The sequence below is a fragment of the Perognathus longimembris genome, chromosome 11 (assembly GCF_023159225.1).
Source record: "Perognathus longimembris pacificus isolate PPM17 chromosome 11, ASM2315922v1, whole genome shotgun sequence".
Taxonomy (NCBI): Eukaryota; Metazoa; Chordata; class Mammalia; order Rodentia; family Heteromyidae; genus Perognathus; species Perognathus longimembris.
This window is the reverse complement of record NC_063171.1, coordinates 24,623,935-24,645,016: the sequence shown is the minus strand read 5'-3', so window position 1 is coordinate 24,645,016 and position 21,082 is coordinate 24,623,935. Positions and strand designations below refer to the sequence as shown.

The 21,082-nt window shown below is 39.9% G+C and overlaps 1 protein-coding gene across 1 annotated transcript in view; it reads right to left on the bottom strand.

Annotated features, from left to right (window-relative positions):
* The window catches only part of Astn1 (astrotactin 1), a 308,349-nt gene that overhangs the window by 90,224 nt on the left and 197,043 nt on the right, over window positions 1-21,082 (bottom strand). The window contains exons 9-11 of the mRNA XM_048357089.1: window positions 13,040-13,114; window positions 6,261-6,398; window positions 5,311-5,461 (exon numbers count right to left, since the gene is read on the bottom strand). Of these exons, the coding sequence (XP_048213046.1) occupies window positions 5,311-5,461; window positions 6,261-6,398; window positions 13,040-13,114 (364 nt within the window). The remainder of the gene's footprint in view (window positions 1-5,310; window positions 5,462-6,260; window positions 6,399-13,039; window positions 13,115-21,082) is intronic.

The window sequence follows — 21,082 nt, the reverse complement described above, 5'->3', positions numbered from 1 at the left end:
AAAGATACAAGGTTAATCATCTTTCATGAGATACTCATGGCTTCTTGACTTATTACTGGTCTAAGGCATAACTTGCTAATGAGATTAAAATGATTTTCCCCATTCAGCTCCTTTTCCTTGCCATCGTTCCCCTCGTTGTCCACTGATGATTTTTGCCTGATTAATGGCTTAGAAGGCTGCTGAAATCTCACTGAGTCTGAAACACAGGCACCCCAGTTCCAGTTGACAAACGAGACCCTCTCTTAGTAGAGTGAACATGAGTGAACATATTCAGGGAGAAGAAGGACAAACTCCTTCAGCTAAGCCTGGGCTGCCCTACCCGGATGATTCATAAGACATGCAATCACAATTCCTACTCAAAATAGGTTTTCTTTCACTAGATGGAAATCTTATATCTTTCACAAATGATGATTTACACAGCTTTTGGATGGACTCTGACATGCAGCTCTACACCATGCAGGACTTCACCCAAGGGGAAAGAGGTTGATGGAATTAAATTTATCTTTTAGAGTTTGATGGCTTGCTTCCTGTCCCATTTCTCTGGAAGCCTTTACTCTTCTGCTTATTTTCCAATGGGGAGGGGAGGGAGGAAGAGAGAAAGAGAGAGCAAGAGAGGGAGAGAAAGCCATCTATAATGGTTTCTGAGCATCTGTGCTCTGGTAGAGGTGAAATGACATATTTCATGGGAAACCATTGTGGACAGCATATAGAGTGAAGGGTGATGGGGTCACTGAGTAATTCAAAGCTCATTAGAGCATAATGTCTGGTTAGGAAGGTCATGTTTTCACACACAAGATATTGTGACAGGTGACCTCAGTCCCTTACATGGCCATAGCCTGTTTACCTAAGTATATCACCATATCTTATAAAGTGAAGGCATTTTTTGATACTTTGAGGATAAGTAAGCAGACAAGGAAGGAAGTTTTAGGAGTATGAGGCTTTCCTTTCACTTTGATGTTGATGTATCCTTTTCAAACTGTCATGGCAAGTTTTGTATTGAACATTCATAGGTAGGTTTGGTAAGAATGAAGATGGCCTATGTAAAGCCGGGAGTGGAGGGAATGGTACCTGCCCACAAAGTCTGCTATAATTTCCACTACCATCTCCCACGAGGCATTTTCTAAATCTGTGACACAATCATACAAGGAAAAAGGGACTTCAAAGATGTGATTAAACTAAAGATCTTGGGGCTGGGGATATGGCCTAGTGGCAAGAGTGCTTGTCTCATATACATGAGGCCCCAGGTTCAATTCCCTAGCACCACATATGCAGAAAATGGCCAGAAGTGGCACTGTGGCTCAAGTGGCCGAGTACTAGCCTTGAGCAAAAAGAAGCCAGGGACAGTGCTCAGGCCCTGAGTCCAAGCCCCAGGACTAGCCAAAAAATAAAAATAAATAAAAAATAAAAAAACTAAAGATCTTGAAATAAGAGGATTATCCTTCATTTGGTAGGTGAGTCCAGTTGAAATACAAGAATCTTTGAAAGTGGAAGAGGGAGGCAGAATGGGAGAGAAAGAGATGTGTTACAGATGAATGGTAAGAAGAATGTAGTACGGTCTTGCTTGCTTTAAACAAAAAAGTAGGCCATGAGCCTAGAGGACTCTAGAAGCTAGAAAATCTTTCCCTAGAGCCTTCCTCCAGGAAAGAATACAGCCCTAGTAACTCTTGATTTGAGCTCAAAGAGAAGCACACTATATCCTCATCTAGAGTTTCAAGATAATAAGTTTGTAGAGTTTTAGGCTGCTAAAAATCTGTGTAATTTTTTTAAAGCATCAATGTTATGCTAAAGCACCCCTGAAGGTGTTATACAGAACACTGCTGTCTGGGTTCCATAGGTCGGGGCATTGTTCAATCTTGGATATTGAAACAACTGCTTTAGATTCAGTCACTAGCAGTGGGTAGTTGACATGTCTTCTGAGAATCTTCCAGCTACCATCTCTGTGCTGGAGAGTGCTCTCATTTTGTAATGTGTTGTGGTTCCTACAAATCTGTGCCTTTCATGGGTGTTTGTTTCCTGTCCTCAGAGACAATATAAACAACAGGACAATTAACTGGGTAGCAATTAACCCTGTGGGAGTCCGTGCATAACTGAGAAACGTGTCCTGCCTTCCTAGAAAGAATGAAAGTCGAACAGCTGATATGGATATAACATATAAATTCCACCTGTGGGGTTTGCATTAAATCACCAAAATACTCAAGGTCCAGCATGCTCTGAGTGCTCTCTCTTCCACTCTCTCACTCTTTCCTTTCATAGAATATCCATTTTGGGGAAGCCTTTGCATTTAGTACCTAAAAGACTGAACTAAGTTGCCCTAGGTAGAGCTGAAAATGCAAGAAAATTCAGGTTTATGTGGAAAGGAGAAAGGCAGGCCAATTCTCTAATTGTGATGATGTAGCCTGTCTTTAGATGACAAGGGATCCCTCTGCTAACATACTAGAGCTTTGGGACTATATGGATGGCCAATGGGATCAGGTCAGGCTCAACGTCAAATTTGTAATCCCAGTTGGGTCACAGCATCATAATGTAACACATCAGCTCTCACTGTATCCTCTGCCTGCCACAGCAATCATATGCTTCATGGCCAATGAGAGACACCTCATTGAATTTGTCTGCCAATCAGTCTGCCCCCCTCCTTCCTCTGGGAGCCAGGTGGACTAGTGACTTCAAAGTCTTATGCAAATACCAAGTACTGGTATAATTGGGTGACTTTCTGTAGTGGCTCCAATTCTAAAACGCAGCAGCCTTATAGCAAATACATATTCATCAGAACTATTCCTGCTAGCTCTGTCTCACAGATCACAATGTTAAACGTGTAGAAATCTATCAGCATAGTTATATGCCTAGTTAAAGGGGCCAGGATCGCCAGAAAAATAAGTAAATAAATAAGGCATCTGACAGGCATATCCTCAGGGATTCAGTAAGGGGCAGAAAAATAGCAAAGGAGGGAGAATCTGTTCCTGTGCTCATGAGTGCATGTGTGTGCATGCATGACCAGGTGGAGACAGGATTGTAGGGGGTGGGTGTGGCTTGGAGGGGCGCACATGTGCACATGCAGAGTTTCAGAGCTGAGAATGGGCCTAGAGACTAGTAAAGAATGATAGATTAAATCTTGATGAAGAAATGCATAATTATAGTAAAAAAAAAGAAAGAAAGAAAGAAAAAAATGTGATTCAGCTGAGAGCTTCAATGCAGAGAGAAATCTGCTCCCCAAGGCTTCAGCTGGGTGAAGCAACCACAGGCAGGGATCACTGCGGGACATCTTACCGCCTGGCTGCCTTTAGAACACATGAGCTAATGGGTGCTTTTCTTTGCATTTTCTCTATAATCTTCTCTATTCTTTTTTACCCTCTTTATGAAACATGCTAATTTATCCTTCTATCTTTCCCTCAGTTCTCTCTCTGTCTCTCTTTCTCTCTGTCTCTCTCTGTGTGTCTCTCTCTGTGTCTCTCTCTCATCCATTCTGTCATCATCTTCCTTCTCAGGTGAATCAGGATCCTATTGGATTCAGCCTACTAGGCAGACAGATTCCAGGTAGATCCCAAATACATATCTATCTTTGATGCACAATAGCTCCCTGAGCAGAACAGGTGTTCAGATGCGAAAAGAGGATAAAAGAGTGCCTCGGCTCAGCTTTCTCACAGCTTGCCCTGCTCTAGTCCCCTCAGACAGCATAGCAATCAGACTGGGAAGCATGATGGAGTACCATCTCTTCCCCAGGGCTAGAAGCATCTGGTCCTTTTTTCCAACACTGCAGTACCACATGTCTAGATGACTGATTCTTCTCTCTCCTCTGTTCTTACTTTGTATGGCTTTTATGCCATCCTTCTCTGTTCTATTCCCTCTTCTCTCCTGAGGACTGTATCAATCCCAATCAATCAATCAATCTAAACTATGTAAAGTTAGAAAACCAACATTCAGGTTGATGGGCACAAGAGTGGCCAACACCAAGGAACCAGTATCACCCATGGCATAGGCGGTAGCTTCTACCACCCTAACCCAATAGTCTTACTAATACATAGCAAAATGTATTTTACTTATTTATTTTGTGACAGTATTTTGGGCCTGGATGCTATCCCGTAACTTTTTTGCTCAAGGCTGGCACTCTACCACTTGAGCCGCAACTACACCTCTAGTGGAGATAAGAGTTTTACAGACTTTCCTGCCTGGACTGGCTTGAAAGACTAGAATTACAGGCATGAGTCACTTGGCACCCTACTAATAGCATAGTTTAAAACCAGCCACAGGTGTGTGGGGGGGGAAGGGGACTGGTGGCTCATGCCTGTAATCCTACCTACTCCGGAGCCTGAAATTTGAGGATCATAGTTCAAAGTCAGCCTGAGCAGGAAAATGTGTGAGACTATAATTTCCAATTAGCTATTAAAAAAGCTGGAAGTGGAGATATGACTCAAGTGGCAGACCACTAGCCTTAAGCAAAAAACGCTTAGGGATAGCACTCAGGCCCTGAGTTCAAGCCCCAGGACTAACGTGTGTGTGTGTGTGTGTATGTGTGCGTTTGTGTGTGGGTGTGACACACACATATACATGCAGACAAATAAAATTAAAACTGAAAACAAAAGCAAAGAAGTCACAGACAACAGAGCTGAAAACAACACAGAAATACCCACTTGCAGTAGTAGGAATTTATTGTTATGATTTCAAGATGATCACAGTTTTTAAAATATTTTCTCCACCATTCCTAGCATGAATTACTTCTAACCATAGATATGCTACTCTAAAATTTTTCTACTATTCTCTAAGATTTTTCTACTATATTTATTGTCAATTTATACTATCAGACAGTTACTTCTCAGACTGTTCTGACCAAGTAGCTTACTCTGGAAAAAAAATGATTTCATATAGTTCATAGAATTTTTTTTGGCCAGTCATGGGCCTTGGACTCAGGGCCTGAGCACTGTCCCTGGCTTCTTTTTGCTCAAGGCTAGCACTCTGCCACTTGAGCCACAGTGCCTTCTGGCCATTTTCCGTATATGTGGTGCTGGGGAATTGAACCCAGGGCTTCATGTATACGAGGTGAACACTCTTGCCATTAGGCCATATCCCCAGCCCATGTTCATAGAATTTTTTGAACACATGGTAGCTGATCTGTAAGTACTTGTTGGTATCATTACTGCCTGGTGATTAGTTCCATATCTCTATCTATCCAGAGAAAATTCCTAACTTTGATTAATTAGTAGTTACAAATGGAAACCACCACACACTTTCATGTCTTTCTGCATTTTATCCCGCCTTGAAAAACTTCCTTTCTCCATGCTCCAAACAGAAACTCCTACTATGACAAGACAAACATACCACACAGCCCGTGGAGTCCAACTTGCGATCGGAAATGCAGCGGAAATTCTTACTGCAGCCGCCATTATGTTTGCTGCAGTCACGCACAGGTCCAAAGGAATCTAGGAGAACCTCCAGGCTGTCAAAGGAGGAGGATGTCATCAGCTCCTCTCTGCAGGAACAAGAGTGGGAGGCAGAAGCCATGAGGATCCAGAAGCAACAGGTGACATGGCATTCCCCATGCGTATCTGCTCAACTATGTGGAAGCTCGTTGTGTCTTTTAAAAATCAAAGAACAAGACGGGCCCCAGTGGCTCATCTCTGTAATCCTAGTTACCCAGGAGAGTGAGATATGAAGATTGTGGTTCAAAACCAGCTCAGACAAGATAGTATGTGGGAGTCTTACATCCAATTAGCTACCCAAAAAGCCAGAAGTGGAGTTGTGCTCAACTGGCAAATAAAATAAAAAAATCAACAACAGTGCCCAGACTTTGAGTTCAAGCCCTAGTACCATCACACACACACACACACACACACACACACACACACACACACACGCATGCACACACTCATGCAAACATGTTGAAGATTAGCCACACTCAGAGTTTGAACTAACAAATGATGGATATTCATTATACCTGGGATATGAGCCAAACCTGTTGGACCTGGACAAAGAAGGGTTTAAACTTAAGCAAGAAAATGAACATTTTATTGCCTATCAGTCCTAGGATATAAAAAGTGCTTATGGACTGTAATTTTATGTATTCTTCCAGTGAATGAGCCTTGAGGTATGCAATATTGACTCAGATAAGAACAGATCTTGGTCCTTTGAGTGGAGAACTTGCAGGCAGCCTGCCAACATCTCCTTCCAGCACGTCACGGTGGCTTTGCCAGCACCTAGAATCTTCAGGTCATTGCTCGTTTTGCCTTCCCAACCACGTGTGTCACTCCACATTGTAAAAGTAGACTCACCTGACCTCCACAGCATCCTCCATCACAGTCATGTCTGTCTTACACTTTGCTGATGGATTGATGGCCAGTTCTGCTGGTGGAATCACAAAGCTCTTGCTGAGGGGTAGCCACATACCCTCCCCAAGGGTGTAGGTGAATCTGTAGTAACATAAACACCAGGTAGTTAAGGTTGGCTATAGATGCTCCAGTGATGGTCTGGCATTCTGTCACCAGAGCTACCCTCCTATCAGCCCTCACAGTCCTCTTCAGGTAGGGTCGACTGAGTGAGAGGGATGCAGAAAGGCCCGGTCCTGTTTATGGGGACAGAGATCTGGGCGGACTGCTTATGGAACTCATTTACTAGATGTTAGATGTGTTTTAACACTTCGCCGGAAGTGAGTCTTAATTTTTTTTTAATTTGAAGCAGGGCCTCCTCTTTTTACATCAGGCATAATGGAAAGCAGTTTGATTGAGAAGCTGTCCTTCCATCCCCATCCCCAGGCTGTATACCTCCAGAGACAGCAAGGGTTACTTGAGCCCAGAGAAGCCCTGAGAAGACAAAGGCAGGGGAAAATGCTCCCCATTTCTGGATTCTGTGTGTCAGGAACAGAAGTGACTAAAGCCAGGATCCTTCATCAAAGAGAAGAGAGGGATGAACAAATGAACAAAACAGGCTGAGATTTATTCTCTGAACACCTCCTACACCCTGAACCAACAGTGCTAACCCTTGGGATATGGAGGATTTTTATTACTATTATTATTCTCATAATAAGAGCTAAAAGGAATTAATCAGCATTTCAAGGGAGAGCTTAAAGACATCATGAAAGATTATTTGTTTATTTATTCATTCATTTTATTTCAAAGACATTCAAATGCTCTGTGTTCACAGTCAAAAATAGTCTATGGGATAAAAGCCAGCGTGGGTGTGATATCACGAGCTTCGACTGCGGTAGTCTGGCCTCCCCTCCCAACTTAATGTGGAGGGAAGAACAATGGAAAGATGCTGACAATTAAGCATAGCCCTGAACATTAGTGTGCTGGTCACAGAACACAATTTCAGAACCCTGATCCTCCTCTCCATTAACCCACATCATCTTCTTTCCTCCCTGGTTTGTTTGAGATGCTAAGAAACTAGAGTTGGTGATTTAAAATCTGTCGTGTAGCCTTTCCTGGATGCTGGCCACAAAGCAGTCCCAATGACTGGGACTCCGAAGCTCTGTGTCTTCCTCCCATGCTCTGAAAGTCAGCTCTTGGTGCCAAGGTGGATAAAACATGAGGCAGGTGCTGGCTTCAGTGTGAGATATTCCCAGGGGACATGCGAGAGTGTGAGTAAGTGGGCTGGAACCAGGGTTTGCAGGATTTCACTGTCTGCACCCTAATTCTTGGTCCCTTGCTTCCCCGACATGCTGAGAACTCCAAGATGTTTCTTGTCCTGAAGGAGGCTCTTAAGATTGCCTACTCTAAGGGGCACAAGGCAGTGGTGGAACCAAGTGAAGTTTGGGGCAAGGGAAAGCACTGCATCAGATGAGGAAAGTCCATTACTTAGCAGACAAAAGAAGACTTCTCCTTCATTCTTCTGTGAATTAACTAGTTAAATTGAAGGCACGATAGATGGCATATTTATTCATGTATGCATGCACAGGCACAGGCACAGACACATGCACACACATTACACCTAGCTATATTAAGGTGATGATTCAGGGAGAGTAATTATTCTCACGACACCTGGCACTTGGGACTTAAAGGTGAATGTGAGTTGAAGGACAAACCTTTCAAGAGTTAGTTTGTATGATTTCTCTCTACATTTTGTAATGAATGCTTTCCTTCCCCCCCCCCCTCTCGCCTGTTCACTCATTTGCTCTCATATTCTGGGTTTTGAACCCAGGTACCTTAGTCTTTTATTTGTTTGTTTGCTTTTGAGACAAGGTCTGCCTTACCTTTGTCAGAGTTGGACATCTGATAACCCTGCCTCTACCTTCCAAAAAGCTGGGGCTATATAGCTGTGAGCCACCACATCTGGCTCAAAATGGACATTCTGGAGACAATATCATTCTATTACCCAGGCTCTGGCAGGAGCGCCTCTACTATTATAATGTATTGTTTCAGGGAGAACGTCTCCAAGCTTGTACAGTGCCAGAGAGCAGGCAGTTCATTGGACAGAGAGATGAGCTCTTGTTTTCTATTTTGGTTTTGAAACTATAATTTTACTTTGATTATGTAACCAATTTTAGGAAACTACTGGCAGTTCTGGTAAATTTATGATGTTTAATTATTGTTTTACAAGAGTGGAGTCCATGCCTACCCATCTCCTAGTTTCCCCTCATCAGTTGCATGCAATAATATTCCTGAGGGACAAAGTAAATCTCATCCTAAATTGTTTTATGGCTTTCTATCTGTGTAGAACCAAGTGCAAGCCTACATGCCTTTACCTTCTTGTCCTCCCAACCTGCTTCACTTTGTGTTCCCGCCTCATAAAGTGAGCCTAATTGTCTCACCACTTTGTCTTTGCTCCTTATGTTCTTCCTGGATCTTATTCTGTCTTCTTCAACTGTACTATATCCTGGATTGTGCCAGTCCTTCTAGAAAGATCCCAAAAGCCTTGACGTTTCAATCCTCAGGCTAGGCAAGGCCCTGTCTTCTGCCTATTTTATACAGAATCCTTCACTGATCCTCAGGTACCTGTCTTTTCCTGTGCCCATCATCATTAAGAAGAACATTATCTCTGGAGTGGAAGAGGTAGCTCTTTTTCATCCTTGTGTTCCCTAGTGACTAATAAAATTTATGGTCCAAGGACATCACTCAATAAATACTTATTGAGTAAGGAGAGTCTACTTGTTTCGTTAGTTTCAAAACCGAAGTGATGGTGACAGTAATCCTCTATATAAGGCAAAAAGTGGGTTCAGCCACAGAGGATGAATGGATTGAATGGTCAAGGTGGATGTGGGGTTGGTATATTGAGTATCCTAAATTCACAGTAGCTCCTATGATACTACACGGGAAGTCCACAGGAAAATCAATGTCATCTCTCATCTGTGATGGGGTCAATTTGAAACCCAGAATGTGAAGTCTGCTCTCACAGAGGCAGGTCCTCTTCAAAGACATCCCATCTGTCCTCCCAATCAACCCTCTACTATTGGTCCTACTTTAGAAACTTACCTTCTAATTTTTTAAGAAGTATTAAAACCCTCTGTTCCTTGCAAGGCTGTCTCTTTGTAGGAAAGATAAGCTCAATCTGGATCTCAGGTATAGATAGATCATAGGAACTTTGTGGCCATACTGGCTAATGCCAATGAGATTCTAAAGCTTTCTTTCATCTGAAAAATCTACTGAACATCTCCAAATACCAAATATAGAGTAAGCTGTCAGAGAAAGGCTGTGTCCTGAAATCTCATCTATCCCTCGTTCATGCAGATTTGGCAGGAACAACTTCAAAAAAAAATCCAAGAGAAGTTGGGTGAGCATCTTGAATGCTCTCCCAAATTGTGCCTTCTCTCTCATGACAGCTGGTGGTGTCCACTACAGTTGGCAGCTGAATTAAATATGTCATGGTCCTGTTAAACCAGCGTGTTTAGAGACAAACATACACCACAGATTACTGGAAAGAATGTGTTCCCTCTCTATGGCTTAGCATAGAGTGAGGGGAAATGATAAATAGACTTTAACTAGGCACCTTTCCTCTTTCCCAGAGAAGGCTGTTCTAGGACTAGTATTCTTCTCAGGGATATGCATACACACCGGTGAGGGAGGGCTCTGCAAGATAAGTGTGGTCTGAATGAATCCCTGCCACTAGAGAGTCTAGTGAAATGGAGTGATTCTTTCCACAACTGAGAGGACATCTTCAGCACTAGAGTTTGTTGAGAAGACTCAGTTGGTCTTCTTGGACTCTTTCAATCCACCTTGAGTTTCCAAGTTATAAAAGTAGGATTGGGCATCAAACCCTTAGTAAATGTCAGAAGTGGTAAACTACAGCGACATATTGAAAACCTACTGGGTTCAAACTTATATGTTAAATATCAGATATCTAACTAGAGTACTAGCCCTTCTCCAAGAAGACCACCATCTTATTTGAAAAAAAAAGTAGATTAATCATAAATCTGAAATTAAATAGTTGACGAATAAATATGAGCAATTTGAAGGAGGAAAAGTCATTGTGAGTAATATAGTATAATACAGAGCCTGTACAGCTGTGTTTATCAATTTGCCTATAGATTGACATCACCATAGTGCTTTTAAGAAGCATTCATTTTTTGTCACACCCCCTTGTACACTTGAATTATTTGGTTTGTGCTGGGCCCGATCTTTAGTTCTTTTAATGAATTGTGGATATTCTTACAGAGGACCAAAAATAGAAAATAGAAGAAATATTTCTTAGGTGGGACTGAAATCTTTTTTTTTTCAAATTTTTATTATCAAACTGATGTACATAGAGGTTACAGTTTCATACATTAGGCACTGGATACATTACTTGTACTGTTTGTTACCTCGTCCCTCATACCCCCCTCCCTCCTCCCCCTTTCCCTTTCCCCCCATGAGGTGTTCAGTTCACTTAGACCAAACAGTTTTGCAAGTAGGGACTGAAATCTTGAAGACAGTAGTTACTTTAGTTATATCTAAAACAGTGATTTTTCTCAAGAGATGATAAGTTTAGAGACCTAATCTGGATCAGGAAGATGAATAGTATTTATATTAGATGAAAGAGCTACATACTCCATGAAGGATAGAATTTGAGTAAATGTATGAAGCAGGAAAGAATTTGAGTAAATGTACAAAGCAGGAGACATCTTACTTATTTGTGGGACTGGATCAGTTATAATCTAACTTTGACTAAGAAGGAAGGGATCCATAGGAGAAGAGTAGTTTATTTACAAGCAGTCATACATTTTTATTCAATGGTAGAAAGTTTTACAAGTCAGAATCTAGACTTTTATTCCACAGTTCAGAGAAGTATGCAGTGGCTTAGGGTTAATCAAAACAAAATCATGAAGTAGTAGAGTAGCCAATTTCAAGAAGAGACTAGATGATAAACTTCTCCGGAGTAGCCATTGGTAGTTAGTTGAGTAAAGTTTCTAATGTCTAATATATCACTTTCATTTTGAGAGATTAGTCACTTTTATAGTAAGAACCAAAATTATTAATCACTTATTGATTAACCTACAGTCACTCGGGAGAGTTCACCTCTCTTAAGCAATACACGGTTCCTTGTTTCTCTCTTTATATGAGCATGATATCCAGTTGTCAACCAATATGTTTAAAAGGAAATGGTGTTTCTGAGGATGGAACTGTGTTGTATAAGTTCTGCTCTAATAGCAATTTCACTAAATCTTTGGTTTTTGGGTTTTTTTTTGTATTAGTTTCTTCCTCTCAGAGACCAAGGACACTTATCCATGTTAATTAGCAAAACTCTACCTGACTCCCCTATTGCCTTGTTTTTATTACCCTTCAAAGGTCCTGGCAGACAAGCATAAGAAAGAGGAAGAAAAAGTCAGCCAAATGATAAATCATTGTGGAAAAGTTTAAATGGCCAAGCTACAGCCCAAATAATGCAGCTGATATCTCTTCCAAAATGAATCCTCAAAAGCAGCCTGAGGACAATGTCATTAAAGTGGGCCCAGTCCTCCCAGGGAGAGACACTCCAGAGAGCAAAGGGCTAGCATAGGCCTTCTGAAGAAGTGCTTCTGTCAATCTGTATTCTAGCCAAAGGCATGCCTTAGAAGAATACTGCCATGATTAAGCTGAGTCAATGCTAGGCCACCAGGAGGAGCAGAAGAAGTTACACAGAATAGTGAGCACAAGGAGGCAAATTCAGGAGCAAAGTTAAGCTAGGCCTGGTTGACAATGAGAGTCTGAGAAAGTGGTTTGGAAAGGGGGTAGTAAGTGAGCCTCAGCAAACTGGATATGTGTAGGGATAGGAAGTAGGACTTCCATTTACCCCATTCAGTTCATCATTTCTCCAATTGTGGCATGCAGTTGCTGAATTCATCCTTTAAGATGAGTGGACAATAAGGTCTTAGATTTAATATAAGCTTGCATCCCTGGAAGGCTTAATATAAATTAAATTTTATGAAAATTCATTAGTTCATGGTTGGTATGCGAATCCTCACTTAGCTTATGGGTCTTTGTAATGTGTACTATTCGCAAATGTTCAGGTGGAAATTTGGGAGACACTACAAGCATCAAACCTGATCAGGAAGGCAACAGATTTTTTTTAAAAGCAATAGTAAGGTAGAATTTAGAAAAGGGGGAATGTGGGGACAGGAGAGATTAATTTTGATCAACCTAAGATGCTATAAGGAATGTACAAGTTAGATGTAAAATCAAACAGGCAGAAACTGACATTAACTGACTATTGTACAAGGGTGTGTGTGTGTGTGTGTGTGTGTGTGTGTGTGTGCAAGGGAGAGAGAGAGAGAGAGAGAGAGAGAGAGAGAGAGAGAGAGAGAGAGAGAGAGAGAGAGAGAGACTTTCCCTGTATCACTTCATATACACCTCTGAGTAATCTAGTCTGGGATGCAATGTACCTTCATTTAACAAATGTGTAAACTAGAGGCTCTGAGAGTTTAAGTAAATTACTGAGGCTCACAGAACTAGCAAGGAAGGAAACTAGGAACCAAACAGAATGTGTATGACTTCATTTACCCCAAGTTATCACTGCCCATGATTTTGGACAAGTGCCTTGTTTGGGCAAAATACATAAAATGATTGCTACTTTTTAATTCAGAACTAGGAGAGAAAAAAAAGTTCAGTGGTAGCTGTGATATCGGCCTTGCAGAGACCTAACAATTCCCTGGATAACTACTTACCTAAATATTTTATCTGAGGGCTGCTCTCCCAAAACCAGGTCAAAGCCACGCTGAAATATTGTGTAAGGCCAAGGTCTAAAAGAAGAAATATCATTCAATTAAAGTCCACTCAACAAACAATCTGTTCGTGCTAGCTACAGTGATAGATTATAGAGACTCAACAATGAAGATGACACAGTCCCTGCTATCAGGAAACTCAGGAATGTGAGCACACATGTGACTGTGAATCCTGGAATCTGACCAAGAACAAGATCAATGTAAAAAAAAAAAATCACTGAACCTCTAGGCAGCTGGAATTTCATAGACATGAAAATCAGTACTACATATAGAATCAAATTATAGTCAGGTAGACCTCATATAGCCATAATGGATGTTTCTTCAGAAGTACATTTACAGAAATCTAGCCCCAACCCACATGACTTGGGAAAAGACACATTCTTTTGAACCAGATAGTTTTACATTCAAACCCTGTTTTGACATTGAGCCAATTATCTGAGTTGTTGAGCTTAATTTCTCATTTGTAAAAAACATGGTTAATAACAGCTGTCTTAAAACCCTTGTGAAAGTTAAGCAAACCTGTTAGATCAAGGGCTAGAGCTCAAACAGGATTGTCAATATGTTCCATTCTTTATTAAAAATGACTTAAGAATTCTAGGTCTTTGATAGTTCTAGATGGCTTTGAACATTTAATCTCCTTCATTTAAATAGAAACAATTGAAATGGTATATACAAATAATTTTAACTTTAGACCTTTTAAAGAAAATCTAGAAAGAAAGCATGAGAGTAGTAAAAGTTAGCTCTTTTAAATAATATATACATTTTAAGAAGCTTAGCTTTCTTGTCCCAAATGAGTAATTAATTCACTTAAACAGAACTTGGTAAAGTTGATAATTTGTGCCAAATTAACTTATTTTCCCTTGCACTCATGGAACTTAGTCTCATCACTATTAAGAATTATATTGTGCACTGCCCTACTATGTAACTGCACCCTCTTTGCACAACACCTTGTAAAAAAATGTATGTTCAATTAATAAAAAAAAAGAATTATATTGTGGATAGTGCTTTGTTTTTATAAAGGCTACAAAAATCAGGAGACTAAATCATCTTTTTTATTATGAGATAAATCTAATATTCAGTATTCTAATAATTCTAGTATTCAGTAGTTGTTAGTGCAAGGGATATCACCCAATAGAGGATATTTGAGGGAATATATGGAATTGTTCTTGAATAGTATTATTGTTGTGTGCAATTGTCATTTAGAATGTGATGCTAGGGCAGATAGAATAGTTGAGTGTTCAGGACAGTTTTCCACAACAAAACACATTTTCTATACTTTGTAGGCTTTTCATCATCATGTGGTTATTCACTTAAATGTTAAAAAATGTGCTTTTAATGATCTAAGTCTAGATGTGAATTCATTTACATACAAATAAAAGTAATTTGTAGAGATGCAAGGCAAGTTTCAGATACACAATTACATAAGTAAAGGAAAGATTATACTTTGTGTGATCACTGATTAATCAAAACAGCACACACATACACTCCCCCCCCCACATACATGGCTGTAACATGTATCAGGCATTTTATTATATATTACATTATAGAAAATCTATGTTAAGTGCAAACTTCTTCCAAGTGTATTGTTTTTCTATGGTAATAGAGAATTTACATTTTAAAATATTCATATCATTATAAATTACTTTCTTATTTCTCATTTAATTACTATAAAGGCTCTGCATTTATTTGTTGAAATGTTGCATACATAGATTTTATTGCTTAGGAATTTCATTTCAGGGTAACAAAAAGAGATTTAAAAATATTTGTTGGGGCTGGGGATATAGCCTAGTGGCAAGAGTGCCTGCCTCGGATACACGAGGCCCTAGGTTCGATTCCCCAGCACCACATATACAGAAAACGGCCAGAAGCGGCGCTGTGGCTCAAGTGGCAGAGTGCTAGCCTTGAGCGGGAAGAAGCCAGGGACAGTGCTCAGGCCCTGAGTCCAAGGCCCAGGACTGGCCAAAAAAAAAATATATATATATATATATTTGTTATAAAATAGGATGCTGGGTCTGATAAGGTTAAGCACTATTGACTTAACCAAACCAAATTTTGAATTAACTTTTTAGTTAGGGTTAATTAGAGTCCATGGTTGCAAGAAGTGGCCATACATAGGAATAGAATTCAACTAACACTCTGAGGCTTCAAAAAGTACCTAACATTGTATTACAACATCCCTGTTCCCAAATGATGTTCATGTTTGCCCTCTTCATTGTGGATGAGGCCACAGAGTAGGGATTCAATCTGCTTTTTCTGTTGAACAGTAAGTGGACCCTTATAGCCACTGAAAACTTAAGTATTCACTCAAGAAAAAGTCTAGAACTCATAAGAAAAACATAATCTCTATGGTCCTAGACACTTGGAGAGAATAATAAAAAGATAGGAAAGACATGAAGCTTCCTCCCTTCTTTTTGGGCAGAACTACATTTATTTACTGTAAGTTTAATAATTTTAAGTAACACACATTTTGTCTTTTAGCATACAAAACTGGTACAATATGTAATTAGAGTGAATTCTTGGCATGCTTCCTAGGTTGTTTGAAAATGTATTTTGAGGAGGCAAATCTTCAAACTGGCATTGATTACCATGTGAACAATTAACTGCATAAAATGATGCAAATAAATGTATCTTCAAGATGCAGTTAATGAATCAATGAAATTGGAAACACGTGTTGTTTAAAAGAGGTCAAAGAGTCCACCTATTTTTGACATACTGGAAAATAGAGTCAATTATATTTGAGATATGCAGTATAGACCCTACCTGCTCACATGAAGTTGCAAAGCACCACGGCTGAGAGAGGAGTTCTGGAGTGAGCTGCCTATTTCTGATACCAGTATAGCCAGCAATCCCTGAGTGACTTTGGAGAAGTTATTTAATCATTCTATATCCCTATATCCTTACCTTGTTCTTCAAAATGAGGCTGTGGCAATAATCATATCTACTAGGCTAGGTTGTTATGAAGAAGAGCTGGTGAATGTAATTTAAATGCTCAGTACAGTGTCTGGTATTATTGAGTGCCAGAGAAGCAGTTATTAAACATGTTAAATTTACTAATTACCTGGATTAAATGTAAATCCTATCATAAAGAGTGATTTGTCCATTTCCATAAAGCAAGAAATGTCTTGCCCTAAGGTACAACTGCAATGCCAACACAGGCTTTACTCAGATCTCAGATTTGTTAGAGAGAAGACAATGGTAAGAACAGGCTACCTCCCTCTCCCCAGTGACCGCTTTACGTCACTGATACTAAACACATAAAAGAGGAAGAGCCTTTCATGAAATGGCAAGACGAGCTAAAGAGTTGTAAATTATACCAGCAAAGAAACTAAGCAAATAAAAGATAATTTTCTTCTTACTAGATTCAGGGATAATCTGCCAGAGAGATGGAAATTTTAACTTGTTTTATTTACCAAATATTTATAGAGACACCTATTGTGTGTAAGCTGAGGTATTAGGCAGCAGGAATTGGAATAAAGAGATTCTTATTCTAGCGAAACACATATGAGCTCAGACAAAGAGAAGACTATGGTAACAAGGAAGAGGAATGAATCCACAGGAGAAAGCGCTAAGTGGAATTGGCTAATGTAAGTCAGCTACCCTGAGTGCAATGAGCATTGAAATACATGAAGTGATAGGTCCGGGAAGTTTGGCTCATGGAATCATACAGGAAAAGACAGGAGCAAAGTGATAAATAGCTAGCCCTCGATGCACCAAAACTTCTTTAGATGGATATTCACGGTAACTCAAAGAGGAAAGTCACCAAAACTAGGCCTATCATTGAGTCCTCTATCGAGGCTTAGATGGAAGTTACCTGGGAGCCTGGAAGCTGTGTCTAAAGGCTATTATAATCATTCCTCTCTTCTCGTTGCTCTATTACTTACAAAATTGGCTTTCCTCTCTCAACACGGCTAATCCCATGGTAGACAGCCTCTAGCAACTCTAGCTTATATCTGCACCAACTGGGTAAAGTCTGAACCTGTGAGGAAATATCATGGGTCCAGTGAGTGTCCTGGACTACCTGACATGTCCCCACTTCTGTGAACATCTTAAGTCAATCTCAGCCAGGGAAACAGAAGTATCTAAGCAGGTAACAGCCTCCATTTTTTTTCAAAGCTACAGCTGAGGGGAAGATTAAGTGTGGATTGAAACAGCAATTTCCAAAATCAGCTTAAATCTGCATGTGGTGGCAAGAATCATGAGACACCAGGAGTATGCAACACTATTGAATGGATTATGCTGAGGCTGGCATTGAGGAAAAGGGCTATTAGGAAACCATAGGCAGTGTCAGGCCAGATTTTGGACAATGAGTCAAAGCTGCCATTGGAAAGAATCTTTGGTCTCTCCTCTCTTTTAAGACAGAGAATATCAGAAGCTATCCTCTGTCCAGCATTGGGTAAGTCAGGCACATCTGAGTTCAGGAAAATGAGCAGAATTAGATGGTGGGATGGCACTTTTAAAGAATTTGTTTGCAAGATTTCCATTCTGAAAAATTCAAGAACATTAAAATTGCCACCCCCCCCCCCCCCCTTGGGCTGGGGATATAGCCTAGTGGCAAGAGTGCCTGCCTCGGATACACGAGGCCCTAGGTTCGATTCCCCAGCACCACATATAAAGAAAATGGCCAGAAGCGGCGCTGTGGCTCAAGTGGCAGAGTGCTAGCCCTGAGCGGGAAGAAGCCAGGGACAGTGCTCAGGCCCTGAGTCCAAGGCCCAGGACTGGCCAAAAAAAAAAAAAAAAAAAAAATTGCCGCCCCCCCCCCCCCAACCATGGGCAACTGTAGATGTCTTTTATTTGTGTCACAGGCCAACACAGAAACCATCATAGAACAGTGGCCTCAAGCAGGAGCAGAATCCAAGCCATAGAGGAACCCAGTGGCAACACTGCAGCCAGCAGGGTGTACATGCCAACTGTGTGTGCTAAGCAACACTGGTGATCTTTCATGTGCCTTTTTTTCTCCTCATGGCTCAGGCAATACTCACAGTCTATTCCGTCCATAAGCACTGATAATTTCTAACATTTCAGTTTCTTTCCCAAGATCCTTCTCCACTTCTAAGACATACGAGCAGTTGTGGGCATTTTCTCTTAGACTTTAGCATGTTCTGAGCCTTGAGTGAGCTGTGTTCTTGATGTTTGGTCTTTGTCCTAGGTGCACAGGTATTTCTTCTAATATATAATCTGGTTCCAACTAAGTGCGTGAAACCATGTCATGGCCAGTCTGCCAGGCTATGAACGGGCATTCCCTTTATTCTGGCTCTCTTAGTATAGGAAGAAACTATTTCTGCTCTATGTAAGAGTCCTTTAACCTATCTTGGCCTTAGACATACAATTCAGAAGTTTGGGAGCAGCATTTCAAGTGATGGACTTGCTTGTGAAAGGCCATCGTGGGTGAGGAGACAAATATAAAATAAGTGGAGGAATAAAGTATGAAAGAAAATATATATGTACATTTTTATGTTTATATGGAATGTGTTCTGTTTGATGTAATTCAGGAAGGAATAAATATTTTTACTGGGGGGCAATGATGAATGTTTCATGATGTGCTTTTAGAAATTGAGAATTTTCTGTGAATTTACATATTCCTTTACCTACTATAAAAGGATCATCTTATTTTGTTTTACAAAGAAGAATTGTATTGTAATACTCTCAGTCAGGTTATGAGTACGATGTGTCGTTCAGTGTCACCCCTTCCATCATTCTCCCTCATTATTCCCCCATCCTCTCTACCCTCAAGTTATCATATTTCATTTCTTATGTACTATACATTGACTATAATCACCCCATTTTATGACCCTTTTATGTAATGATTACATTGAATGTAATGACTGCATTTGCTCACCCTTCCTCCTTCCAATTTACAAATGAACATAATTATTCATACTTCAGTAGAGTACGATCTTTACAAAACTCTCTGTGGCCTATATATAGTAGGCTAACTTCCTGGTAGAATCATGGCTACCAAACTAGAGACAGTTCTATGAAGGCCCAACCTGGGGCATGGAATCCATATATAATATGAGAGCTTTTTGAGCCAAGATCCTTCTCCTGACTACCTAAATGCACGTACAATAAAACAGCAGTGTGTAGTAGGGCTGTGGCTCAAGAGGTAGAGTGTTAGCCTTGAGCAAAAGAAAGCCAGGGACAGTGCTCAGGTCCTGAGTTCAAGCCCCAGGACTAACAAGAGAAAAAAATAGTTTTGACGTTTGTAATTGTAATTCCTCTGTACATCACCTTTACAATAATAATAAAACAATGCAAAAAAAATGAAAAACAAAAGAAAACAGCAGTGAAACAAAGGGGTGCTTATTTGAAAAGTGCTTCCAAATAGAGAAGATGAGGTTGGTCTGGATACCTTGGGGATATGTGTGGAAATGTCACAGTGGAGCCCACCTAGTTCAAATAATGCATGCTAATACAAATGTTTCTGGGAAAGGTAGCTTGCAAGATATATGGGAGAAGGGGTAAAGAGAAAATGGCAAAAGTAACCTTTCCAGTTGTGCACTTAGCCAAACCATTCTGTGCTTCAATTTCTCTTAATGGTTAGATGGAGAAATGATAATACTCAGAATGATCTGTCCCTAGGTTATCTGGTAAATCTATGGCTTTATACAAAGTAATTAGTGCAATGATGGATAATGGTTCCAATAGTTTAGATAGGACATGCTAGGGTCTTGGGGAATTTCCCAATTATTTGTTACCTGAAAACCCACCCAGACATTCATAAACAATTTATATTACTATAATCTTATACTAAGCTGGATATTTAATAATATTTAAGAAACTGAATAGCATAATTTAGACTGCTATCAACTTAAGTTGTAGATAATTTACACTATTATTTAAACATAACTTATACTGTTTCTTTTTATTTATTTTTGCCAGTCCTGGGGCTTGGATTTAGGGCCTGAGCACTGCCCCTGGCTTCTTTTTGCTCAAGGCCAGCACTCTACCTCTTATGCCACAGCACCACTTCTGACTTTTTCTGTGTATGTGTGCTGAGGAATCAAACCCAAGGCTTCGTGAATGTTAGTTAAATACTCTACCGCTAAGCCACATTCCCAGCCCTAGTATCTCTTAAGTAGCATAAAAATGACTTTACTAAAACATGTCTTTCTGTTTCTTCAAGACTAGTATATGTCCATTTGTTATACTCTCTCATGACATACTGCATTTTTTTCAGACCCTGTAACTAAAATTAATATATTAATATTAAGTTAATCTTGCTCCTCAGCAGCATAAAGGCCCTACCATCCTTGACTGCTTTATCCTCCATGGTTAGTACATTACAACTTTATAAAATTTACTCAGCAAAGAACCTAACAAGATTGCTAAGTGTTGAGAACTGGATAGACTTGATTTCAGACCTCAGTGGGGCACTGAGTTGTATGACTTCAGTAAGTCATCTGATTTCTCACTAACTCAGGATCTTTACAATGTAGACTAACCAGTACCTGGAGTGGTTAGATGTGAGTCACTGAGCAATTTCAGAGCCTGTTTGAGGCTAGTGCTCTGATGATGATGAAACCAATTAATATTGTTGATGAGGGCATTCATTTGTGTAAACACAGAAACAGTGCCACAGGATTGTTGAGTTTGGAGCATGTCATTAGACAGAAGAGTTCCTATCTGGTATGGATGCCAGTATACAGGAGATATTAATACCTTGAATACTAACCAGCAGGTAAATACTTAAAATAAGCGATAAAAATATTAGTTGTTGATTTATTACAAATAATACTCTCATTTGGTAAATAGAAATACATTTCTAATGATATATTTTTAAAAATTAACTAGAATAATCATGGTCCATTTAACAAATATATATTTATTATCATTCAACAGCTAAATTTCATGCTAATTAAAATAGAATATTTATGATTCTAGTAGTTAATACCTATTAATAGGAAAAATCATTATATAGGGACTATATATAGGGTCACAGAGTATATATATGCATATATATATATAAATGAGAGAGAGTCTTATAGG